We start from the raw sequence: 12500 nt of genomic DNA, 5'->3' as shown, positions 1-12500 counted from the left end.
TAGCCAAACTGGCCGCGTGGAGAGGTTCAAACTCCCCAGAAGCGAGAAAACGTAAAACCAGAAACAAGTCCCAGGCCGGGAGCTTTGACTTAGATCGTGCTGCGTCAAGGGAAGCGCCCTTGAGGACACTAGCAATAACACCACTAAGATTAATCTTATGGCCCAACTGCCTGAGAGTGGAAGAGATCGCTGATCTTCTCACCCGAAGGGAAGAAGGAGAACCACCCTGTTCGGCTAGCCAAGCCAGGTGGTTGGCTACTTGCATGGACCTAGGAGACAGGGGATCAACTCTATTCTCCAAACACCAGGATGACCAGTGTGAAGAGTACACAGAGCTGGTCGAATCTCTGTGAGCCTGCTGCACAAATTTCAAAGTGGAGGCTGAGGCCCCTGCACGGAACAGAGAGCCTCTGACAGAATCCACCCGTGAAGCTGAAGTGCTTGCGGGTTTTCGTCCGGCACGCCTGACCGTGGCTGCACGAGCTCGCACCTTCTCACGCCGAGCGGAATATCAGGGCGGTGCTGCTTGGACATATAAAGTGCGCCACACACAAGACAGAAGTCGCAGCACAGGCTTCATGTCTCACCCAGTCACATTATTCTGACACCAGACCAACCAGTCCTAGCACTAACCCCATAATGCCAGACGCCAGGCGGAGCAGCCACTAGATTGCCAATTTTAAAGTCTTAGGTATGACCCGGCCGGGGGTTCAAACCCACGACCTCCCGATCACGGGGCGGACGCCTTACCAATAGGCCAACCGTGCCGGTTCTCGTCGCAAATAAGTCTATGAAAGGCTTGTTTACATGGACCCAAAGACGGTGCAAGGCCTGGTGCGACAGGGTCCATTCCGAGTGGAGGACCTTGTCTGCTCTGCTCAGGGCATCCGCCAACACATTGAGGCTGCCAGGCAGATACTTTGCTGAGAGCAGGAAGCAGTGAGTGCTGCACCACACCAGTATACGACACACACTGTCTGACAATGTCGGAAACTGGGTCCCACCCTGGCGGTTGATGTAAGCCGCTACAGTCATGTTGTCGGTATGCAGCCGCACATGACTGTCCCGCAGCAGTGGCAGAAACGAAGCTAAGTCCCGAGCTGGGGCTTGGTTCTTGCCCAACAGAGAGCGGATCAGAGCCTGTAACTTGTCCACTCTTCGCTGCAAAGGGCGGACTGACCAGTCCAGAGTATTGAACTCCATCCCCAGATAAGTGAAACACTGGGACGGTTCGAGCTCTGACTTCAGTAGGTTCAAGGATGACAGATCGAGCACAGGAAGCCAAGCCCCCAAGGCCTTGGGGACCACAAACAGGAGACCGTAGAAGCCCAGAGACCTTGGGTCGTGAACCTCCTCGATCGCGTTCTTCAAAAGAAGGGAGGCCACTTCCCCCTGAAGGGCGCACTTGGCCTCCCAGTCTCTGGGGTACTTCAAAGGCGGAGGTATCCTGGTCAGAGGAGTCTTTCTCTCTGCCCAGAGCAGGCGGAATCCCGAACGCATTATCCCTAAAATCCACTAGCTGGTCACCGAGCGCGACCAGGAAGCGAGAGCCCTGGAGGGGCCGCCCGCCACCACAAGGGTGGGGGCTGCGGGGATCAGTGGTTCAGGAAGGCATCATTGGGGGTGGGGCTTACGCCCCGACCCCCTAGAACCGCCAAAAGAAGGGCCCTTCTTCTGATAGGGAGCGCCGCGCCCCCTACCCCGAGAAAAGCTCTGGTTCTGTGCCTTTCCCCCCCCCCCCCCCCCCCCCCCCCCCCTGAGGAAGGGGACTGGGCCTTGGACTGGCCCTGAGGGTTGCTCTGCGCCTTCTGAAAGCCATGATGCGCAATCTGAGCAATAGCCAAATCCCTCGCGTCCCGAGTCTCTTTTTGTAGAGCATCAAGCGAGGGACGACCCAGCAAAGAGCCCTCAGTGAAAGGGGAGAACTTCAGATTCTCAATGGTGCCCTTGTCTCTGATCCTTGACCCAGTGAGAAAGGCCGATCTGCGAGAATGCACTGCATGTGTGTACAATCGGGCCGAAAGGCTCATCTGCTCGGCAGAAACCTTGGCTGAAGTAGCCAAGAGGGTTGTCACGTCAATGGAGGAGTCATCAAAACGAAACTCGAACGGGTCAAGAGAAGTTGCGATGGACCGTGATAACGCTCTCTGGAGGGATTCCGAAACGGAAGCTAACTCCAACAAAGAGCGTCCAGCGTCCCCCAAGGCAATGAGAGAGGATTCAGTATAGGGGACAGGCCTGTCCTTACTGTAACCGTCCTTCTTCAGAGTGAGACCTTCGCCATCTCAAAGGCCACTGATGGCGATTCCTGAAAACGGAAAGGGCACTTGGGTCCGTTGAAATCGCCCAGCGCGGAAGGTGGTGGAGCGTACTGACTCTTCGACTCGACCACACCCTCCTTAAACTATCTGGAAGCTGTTTCAGCTGCCATCGCAATAGCGTTTGACAGCTTATATGGCAAATCAATCAAAACATCCATAGATTTTTTAGAAGACGGCTCCCTGGCCGGAATGTTTTGCTTTCCTAGGCGTTTTTCTAGAGGGGGAAGCCTCAGCAGGTACCTGCTTGGGAGGATGCCTCTTCTTGCCACTGTCAGACATGATACCAATGAACTCAGAAAGTTTTACAAGTACAAATTGCGGCAACAATGGAGCCAAAGCGTGAACATTTTAGGAATGATCTCACCCACAACAGGCTGTAGAAGAACATGAAGAACAGACCAAGGGGAAAGATCTCACCCACAACAGGCTGTAGAAGAACATGAAGAACAGACCAAGGGGAATGTGACAAAGTCAGAGACAAAGTCACAAAGGCTGCAACAGCTGGAGCGTAAAAATAATGCGACCACCGCGTGTGAACGCTGAGGTTGGAATGATACAAATGGCGGCGTATGCGCGCACATACGGAAGGCAGCCTCGATCTCGGTCTGGCCTTGTCCCTGTTGGGGGTCATGGTCACTCTTTTTTAGAGGCGTCTTCCTTGTTACCAAGGGGACGCGTACAGCGTTACCAGCACTGAACTGGGGTTAATTGCTATATGTGAGTTGGGATAAGATATAATAAGAATAAGAATACTTTATTATCTCATAGAGAAATTCAGGCGTGGTACATAATAATACAAACAGGACATTGTTTTTACATAAGACATATAGCACTATATAACAGGGCAGGTTATAAACACACCTCCCACATACCTTTCTGGCCATTCCTTGCATTGTGCTTACGCATTCAGTCATGAACACATCCATGTCTCACTTACACAGATATGTAATTTAATGTAATATACTAATGTTTACATTCCAGACATATGGCACTGCGTTGCTAAACATCATACTTCTGACTTCTAGTAAATTCAACACTATGCTGTTAAGACACTACAAGACATTTTTTCTCTCAAAAATTCACCTTCAGTTTTATCCTCCTTTTCCTCTTTTTCCTCCTCTTTCTTCTTCTCAACATCAGTGTCCATCGCCTCTTCTTTCTTCTCTTCTTCCTTCTTCTCATCTGTCTCCATTTTTTCTTCTTCTTTTTCTTTATCCAGGTCCTTCTTGGAAGCCTGAAAAAATCATACGTCAAACACATGTGTTATGCAGGCTTCACCACAACACACACTGTTGAAGACATTTCTGAAGGGAAAACTTACAAAAAAAGGTGACAATCTCACTTCAAATAACATGCACAAAGTTCACTTTGTGCAGAAGTATAGCTGAAGTTCATTCTGAATACAGCGCTTGTGCTAAAAGAAGCATGCAACACCACCCTTTCATGTTAAAAATAAGCTCAGACTGCTTTTTCAGAAACCGTTGCAAAATACGCGCCAGACACTTATTCAAACAACAGTCTTTTGTCGGACAAGGAAAGAAACCTCACCTCCTTTTCTTCAACCTTCTCTTCCTCCCCTTTCTTCTCCTCGTCTGTCTCCTTCTCTTCCTCCTTCTCCGTTTTCTTCTCCTCTCCTTCCTTCTCCTTCTCAGCTTCTTTGTCCTTCTTCTCTCCTTCTTCCTCCTCTCCTGCTTTTTTGGCCTCTTCCCCTTCCTTCTTCTCTTCCTTCACTTCTCCCTCATTCACTTCTTCCTCCTTCACTTCTCCCTCCTTCACTTCTCCCTCCTTCACTTTCTCATCCTTCTCTTTGTCCTTGCCGTCTTTCTCAGAGGCGTCTGCCTTTGCGTCTTTCCCCGTTTTAGCGGAGTCAGGTTTGGGGCTGGCAGGCTTGGAGGTTTCCTTCTTGAGTTTATCCACTGCGGCTTCTAAGGCCTTCAGATAGGGCATGCTGTGCGTTCCGTTGATGGCCTCGAATTCCTGCACCTGTCACAAGGAGTTATGGGTTTACACCTTCACCAATTTGTTTCTTTCTTTCAGGAACTTCTCTGAAGAGGTTATAGAGTATTGCTGTTTAGTTCATTATTCTTCTGTACTTACTGTAAACTGCGTCTATTTGTTTAACATGCAATACGGCCTGTTTCAAACCATTACTAGTACTAAGGGTCTTGTAAAAACAAAACCTTTTTTTTCTCTTCTTTTTAATGGCGTTGAACATTTTGGTCACGTTTTTAATACTGTAGCCCTCCTGTCGACTCACTACAATGAAAAAAGGCAGTATCCCTTTTTTTCAGGAGAAAAAAGAGAAACAGAGATGAATTTTAAGGGAAGATTAGTTAATTTCAGGCTTGCTCATAGTCAAAGCTACCAAACAAGTAATGGTACAAGACCAAAAGCCAACTGGAGCAGGTTATTGTAAGTGAAAGGAAAATCAAAACCCACACCCTGCTTGAGTTTTCCTAGCAATACGCTCGTCAACCACAACAGCTCACCTTCTTTCTGACCAAGGACATGATGCCGATCCTGGTCAGCACGTGTTGCCGTGACAACCCTTCCCTGGGGACTCCATCGGCGAAGGTCTCGGCATTGTCTGCCCCTGGCTCACACAGGTGGCGCATGAAGAGGGACACGTAGGCCTTAAACACTTTCTCCGTCTTGCCCCGGAGATCGCGCACCAGCCTGAAATCATAGGGACTGTTGCAAGTTTCACATTTCAATGTCAACTAAGGTCATACAAGTTTCAACTGAGTGTTAGCCACACTTTCACAAAAATGTGAAGGGTAAAGGATGCAAGCGTTAGTTTGAGCAGATTTATGAGCAACTCATGAGATATTCTGACTTGCAAAGCAGTACATTTCTTTCTTTCTTTATTTGGTGTTTAACGTCGTTTTCAACTACGAAAGTTATATCGCGACGGGGGAAGGGGGGGGGGGGGGGGGGGGGGGGATGGGATAGAGCCACTTGTCAATTGTTTCTTGTTCACAAAAGCACTAATCAAAAATTTGCTCCAGGGGCTTGCAACGTAGTACAGTATATTACCTTACTGGGAGAATGCAAGTTTCCAGTACAAAGGACTTAACATTTCTTACATACTGCTTGACTAAAATCTTTACAAAAATTGACTTCTATACAAGAAACACTTAACAAGGGTAAAAGGAGAAACAGAATCCGTTAGTCGCCTCTTACGACATGCTGGGGAGCATCGGGTAAATTCTTTCTCGTCCCAACCAATATGGGACTCCCCCTAACCCGCGGGGGGTAGTACATTTCTGTTCTTCTCTGCTTGAAATGGTGACCAACCATGAATAGGACTCTCAATAAAAGCCAGACATTACTATTACACTTTTTATTGTCCATATAATAATGATACTACTACTCAACTACTTTTACAATAATCACAATCTGGCGGGAAGAGAAGTGACACTTTTTCCTACCAAACAGTGAAGTGAACACAAGAGCAAACAATCTACACACATCAATTAAATGAAGAAAACTGGATACACTTGATGTCGAGAAGTCATTATTACCATTGGAAGAAGCAAAACAGAACTTGGATGGGTTTCAAAGTAAAATACATACAGACCAAACTTGCAAAACCAGTGAAGCTAAAGACAGTTAACTATAGCCAGACCTGGGAACCCCTGTTTTGCACTTGGTATTCTCAAGCAAACTTGGTGTATTTTCAGAAAAATGAGCATACTCCACACATCATTTGAACATCCATGATTCATACATGCTTCACACGCGTCCGTCGCACCGTTAATTAAGTTTACCAATACATTTATAACTAACTAGATGATTACCCGCTTCGCCGGGAAGAAGTAGAGCCGAATACCCGGCCGTCGCCGGGGACCCGGCTTTGCCGGGTGTACGCCGGCATCGCCGGCGCACGAAGGAAGGGAGATCTAAAAATAGTAACGTGCAGTGACCTTCTAAATATAAACGTACAAACGGGAATATCGATTGACGCCAGCGCACGAAGGAAGGGAGATCTAAAAATAGTAACGTGCAGTGACCTTCTAAATATAAACGTACAAACGGGAATATCGATTGACGCCAGCGCACGAAGGAAGGGAGATCTAAAAATAGTAACGTGCAGTGAAAAACGAAAATCGGTTCAGCGCTGCGCGCTGAGAGCACGTGTTGAAATATCTCATCGATCAGGTTGTGTCCGGGGTCTCTGTCAATAAGCCCACCAAATTTGAAGCAGATCCATCGAGAACTTTGGCCGTGCATGGCGATCAATCACACACACACACACACACACACACACACAGACACAAGTCGTATATATATATAGATGCTTCTTTCAATGTCTGCTGGCAAAAACTGTAATCATGTGTCAAAATACTGGATCCGCTTTGGGACGAATGAGTTTGTGAAGAAAAGTAGTCTAGGAATTTTTCTCGAGGTATATTTTTTCCACTGTACTGCTCCTATTCTAGACAATCATGCATACAAAAAATACAGCGAAATGGTATGGGTTCCCAGGTCTGAAAAGCCTTTGAAGGCCTGGTAACAAGAGATGTAGACATACCACTGAGAGTTGAAGGCATCTTGGGGAGGCATGCCCCAGCGCATCACAGCGTTCAGGAAGGCCTTCCTCTGTCGGGCATTGAAGCCAAGCACCTGTAAAACAACACCATGGAATTCAACTATATTATTTCACCACACTTATTTCTACTGCATCATGGTATTCAACTATATTATTTCACCACACTTATTTCTACTGCACCTGTAAAACAACATCATGGTATTCAACTATATTATTTCGCCACACTTATTTCTACTGCACCATGGTATTTAACTATATTATTTCACCACACTTATTTCTACAGCACCATGGTATTCAACTATATTATTTCACCACACTTATTTCTACAGCACCATGGTATTTAACTATATTATTTCACCACACTTATTTCTACTGCACCATTGTATTCAACTATATTATTTCACCGCACTTATTTCTACTGCACCATTGTATTCAACTATATTATTTCACCACACTTATTTCTACTGCACCATTGTATTCAACTATATTATTTCACCACACTTATTTCTACTGCACCATGGTATTCAACTATATTATTTCACCACACTTATTTCTACTGCACCATTGTATTCAACTATATTATTTCACCACACTTATTTCTACTGCACCATGGTATTTAACTATAGTATTTCACCACACTTATTTCTACAGCACCATGGTATTCAACTATATTATTTCACCACACTTATTTTTACAGCACCATGGTATTCAACTATATTATTTCACCACACTTATTTCTACAGCACCATGGTATTTAACTATATTATTTCACCACACTTATTTCTACTGCACCATGGTATTCAACTATATTATTTCACCACACTTATTTCTACAGCACCATGGTATTCAACTATATTATTTCACCACACTTATTTCTACAGCACCATGGTATTCAACTATATTATTTCACCACACTTATTTCTACAGCACCATGGTATTCAACTATATTATTTCACCACACTTATTTCTACAGCACCATGGTATTCAACTATATTATTTCACCACACTTATTTCTACAGCACCATGGTATTCAACTATATTATTTCACCACTTATTTCTACAGCACCATGGTATTCAACTATATTATTTCACCACACTTATTTCTACAGCACCATGGTATTCAACTATATTATTTCACCACACTTATTTCTACAGCACCATGGTATTCAACTATATTATTTCACCACTTATTTCTACAGCACCATGGTATTCAACTATATTATTTCACCACACTTATTTCTACAGCACCATGGTATTCAACTATATTATTTCACCACACTTATTTCTACAGCACCATTGTATTCAACTATATTATTTCACCACACTTATTTCTACTGCACCATGGTATTCAACTATATTATTTCACCACTTATTTCTACAGCACCATGGTATTCAACTATATTATTTCACCACACTTATTTCTACAGCACCATGGTATTCAACTATATTATTTCACCACACTTATTTCTACAGCACCATGGTATTCAACTATATTATTTCACCACACTTATTTCTACAGCACCATGGTATTCAACTATATTATTTCACCACTTATTTCTACAGCACCATGGTATTCAACTATATTATTTCACCACACTTATTTCTACAGCACCATGGTATTCAACTATATTATTTCACCACACTTATTTCTACAGCACCATTGTATTCAACTATATTATTTCACCACACTTATTTCTACTGCACCATGGTATTCAACTATATTATTTCACCACACTTATTTCTACAGCACCATGGTATTCAACTATATTATTTCACCACTTATTTCTACAGCACCATGGTATTCAACTATATTATTTCACCTCACTTATTTCTACAGCACCATGGAATTCAACTATATTATTTCACCACACTTATTTCTACTGCACCATGGTATTCAACTATATCATTTCACCACACTTATTTCTACAGCACCATGGTATTCAACTATATTATTTCACCACACTTATTTCTACAGCACCATGGTATTCAACTATATTATTTCACCACACTTATTTCTACAGCAGTCCCTGCAATGTACGGCCCCCGACGTGAGCGGACACCTGACGTACGGACACATTTGCTCGGCAAGGAGTGTTTTCCTTCTATATTTGGCCCCCCCCCCCCCCCCCCCCCCCTTTAAACGGACACCTGCAAAACGTTGACGCGGACACTTATTTTCGGTCCCAACAGCAGGTCATACCTCCAATGTACGGACAGACCATCGTCAAATTTTCACAACAAAATCGATAACAGAGCAGTCCGGCTCTTGGTACAAAGATCACAGCCGCAATGGCGTGATGACAGTCACTGATAACTTGAGTGCACGTGTACCCATCAGGAGGAGGGGTAGTTTTGGTCAGGAGTGGAGTACATGCGAAGATGCCAACATGAAACTGCACTGTGCTCTTTATTCTTGTCTGTTGGACGAAATCAACAGAAACCACAGTCGATGAAGGTCCTGAGTGAAAGAGAGTGAAAAACCGGCCACAGTTCTCAGCATCGTGTGTCTGTGTGTAACCTCTTTCATTGACAAGATACTCTTGTTTCCCCTCAGCCTTGACCAGTGAATCGGTTGCCTAATCTGTGAACCCTTCAGTTGTCTTGCTTTGTCAAAAGTTACGACACAGTCAACTGGTTTTGCTCTGAGTGATCAGTGCAGCTGGCCTCTCTGGCCACAGCCCCAAACAGTACATGGCAGGAGGGAGTGAGAGAGAGGGAGGGGGGGTGGGGTGGGGTGGAGGGGTAGCTGGCTAAACTCTGTGGGGTGTCTGGTGTCACTACATGTCAGCAGGAAGAGCATTGGAGAGAAATAGAGAGGTGTACTCTTCCACACAATTTCTTAACATCAGTTGTCACGGCTTGGGGTAGGCATTAGTGAGGGAGAGTGGGAGCTGTGTTATGTACAGCGTATTTCCGACTGAAGAGTGAAAAGTCACTGCCATGCCACATGATCGGCATGCAGTCAATAAAGCCAGACAAGAAGAAAATAAATTACATGATTATGACATGCAGCTATTTATCTGCTGCTATTCATTCAAACTGGTTTTTAAGCTTATTCTTGCAAAGCATCTGCACACGCTCCTCTGTGCTGTGTTTGTGTGGCTGCTTTGGTATGTCAGTGCATGGTGAGTGTGTTCACTGCCTTGAGGATTTATTTGATCTCTTCTTTTCAACACTTTTCATACAAATCATTTTTACAGAACGTTTAAAGAAGTATTAGGAGTTTGTTGTTATTGTTTAGTAGCCACAAGAAGTGATTAGCATAGACTCAATCCTGTTGTTTGTGTGTCTCTATGTGAGTGTATGGGGGAGGGGGTGGTGTGGTCACCCCTCCCGTGACCGGACACCTGCAATGTACGGACAGTTTTGGTATGGCCCAAGGGTGTCCGTTCATGAGAGGGACTGCTGTACAAACAGTCAACATTGTGAAATACACAGGGAGATAGGTGGAGAACATAAACAAATGTCCTGAGTAACAGATTAATAAATAAATTAATAAATTAAGAAAAATAAAACAAAATAATCATGCCGTATCAGAGTTACATTCAGTGTGAAAATAACTTGTGATAAAAAGCATCATTGTCCACAGAAATAGTTTAAAAATGTGTTTTCCCACACAACTTTTCTCTCTTGGTTCAAACAAGATTTTATTCTGAGAACATGGGGCTACATACAATGGGGAACAATTACTCTTTTCCTCCCAACCCATCCTTACATTTCTAACACCTTTTTCAACCTTTTCCTAACTCTGACAAGCAAGTTTCTTCCTGTCTGTCAAGATGACTAAGAACTCTCAACAAGGAACGGGAGTTGGGACAGCAACAAAACAAAATCCTTCTGCTCTAGTACTTTTGACAGCCCTTTCTAGGGATTGTTCTTCTACAGACATGTCCAACTGTGCCTTTGAGCAGCAACAAAAGCTCCATGTGCAGCCTCTCTGAACAGTGGATGGTGTTTGATCTTGTCTGTCTGATGGCTCAGCCATGACACAGTCAATCATGACCGAATTATTCCAGACAGACTTCCTGTAAACCGGCACGGTTGGCCTAGTGGTAAGGCTTCCGCCCCGTGATCGGGAGGTCGTGGGTTCGAACCCCGGCCGGGTCATACCTAAGACTTTAAAATTGGCAATCTAGTGGCTGCTCCGCCTGGCGTCTGGCATTATGGGGTTAGTGCTAGGACTGGTTGGTCCGGTGTCAGAATAATGTGACTGGGTGAGATATGAAGCCTGTGCTGTGACTTCTGTCTTGTGTGTGGCGCACGTTATATGTCAAAGCAGCACCGCCCTGATATGGCCCTTCGTGGTCGGCTGGGCGTTAAGCAAACAAACAAATAAACTTCCTGTAACTAGTTTCTCCAGACCTGCTTACCCCCAAAACTTGACAAGAGTAATGGTCAAGACAAATTATAGTAAACTGACGACCAAAATAGTAACCCAGTGGTTACAAACGCCAACATTAGTAATACAAACCTAATTTGAAGCACATTTGAAAATTGTAGTCTGGACTCAAATGGAGTCTTGTTCCCCCCCCCCCCCCCCCCCCCCAAAAAAAAAATAGTAATAAAATACTCCAAAACAGTAAGGGTAAACAGGTCTGTTTCTCCGATCCAGGCATTTTATTTACTTTGTGTTCTGAAGATGGAAACCTACTTCTCGGGGAAAATAAAGAGCTAGTGCATTCTATATTGTAGTATGCTCACTCTCAACTTCACATACATCAAGAAATTAATTTTCATTAAAAATGTTCAACAGTGTTTTCCAGAGAAGAAGTCATTCCGTCTTTACAGAAAAAGAAAGACTTACCTATTGAAAAGTATGGCAGTTAAACAGCCCTTGTCATATCGCTACATGCATCAACAAGACATTCACAATTGCAAATGTCTTACCTCAATCTGCCCGTTGACTCTAGCCAGCAGAGGAGGCAGAGGTCTGTCCTTCTCCTGTCCACGGCGACGTGTGCGACCTGAAGCAGATTCTCAGTGTATTGGTTCTTTCTTTATTTGGTGTTTAACGTCGTTTTCAACCGCGAAGGTTATATCACGACGGGGAAAGGGGGGAGATGAGATAGAGCCACTTGTCAATAGTTTCTTGTTCACAAAAGCACTAATCAAAAATTTGCTCCAGGGGCTTGCAATGTAGTACAATGTATTACCTTACTGGGAGAATGCAAGTTTCCAGTACAAAGGACTTAACATTTCTTACATACTGCTTGACTAAAATCTTTACAAAAATTGACTATATTCCATACAAGAAACACTTAACAAGGGTAAAAAGAGAAACAGAATCCGTTAGTCGCCTCTTACGACATGCTGGGGAGCATCGGGTAAATTCTTCCCCCTAACCTGCGGGGGGTGAGTGTATTGGTGTAAGTTCACATTGCATCTATGTGTACAGAACAAACCAAGTTATGAGGTACAGTAGAACCCCTTTTACAACAATCAAAAGTCTGAGAACAGGCCTTAAAAAGGAGGGAGTCTTAAAATGGGGGTCAATTTACACAGGTTATCAACAACATCAGGAAAAACTTGGTCTTAATAGGGAGGGAGTCTTTAATTGGGGGGTCTAACAAGGGGGGTTCCACTGTATCAGAAGAACTCGTTTTGACAAGCCCACCAACCATACGTAT

The 12500-nt window shown here is 44.3% G+C and overlaps 1 protein-coding gene across 7 annotated transcripts in view; it reads right to left on the bottom strand.

Moving 5' to 3' along the window:
- LOC138978279 (chromodomain-helicase-DNA-binding protein 4-like) overlaps nucleotides 1-12500 on the bottom strand; it is a 76673-nt gene that overhangs the window by 20546 nt on the left and 43627 nt on the right. For 5 of the 7 annotated variants that reach the window (XM_070350956.1, XM_070350950.1, XM_070350952.1 and 2 more), the window contains 5 exons: nucleotides 11761-11837; nucleotides 6856-6947; nucleotides 4811-5012; nucleotides 3870-4304; nucleotides 3405-3555 (listed from right to left, as the gene is read on the bottom strand). In XM_070350956.1, coding sequence (XP_070207057.1) covers nucleotides 3405-3555; nucleotides 3870-4304; nucleotides 4811-5012; nucleotides 6856-6947; nucleotides 11761-11837 — 957 coding nt within the window. The remainder of the gene's footprint in view (nucleotides 1-3404; nucleotides 3556-3869; nucleotides 4305-4810; nucleotides 5013-6855; nucleotides 6948-11760; nucleotides 11838-12500) is intronic. The other 2 variants (XM_070350953.1, XM_070350957.1) reach the window with 1 other exon arrangement.

The sequence above is a fragment of the Littorina saxatilis genome, linkage group LG10 (genome assembly GCF_037325665.1).
Source record: "Littorina saxatilis isolate snail1 linkage group LG10, US_GU_Lsax_2.0, whole genome shotgun sequence".
Lineage (NCBI taxonomy): Eukaryota > Metazoa > Mollusca > Gastropoda > Littorinimorpha > Littorinidae > Littorina > Littorina saxatilis.
This window is presented reverse-complemented; position numbering and strand designations above follow the sequence as displayed.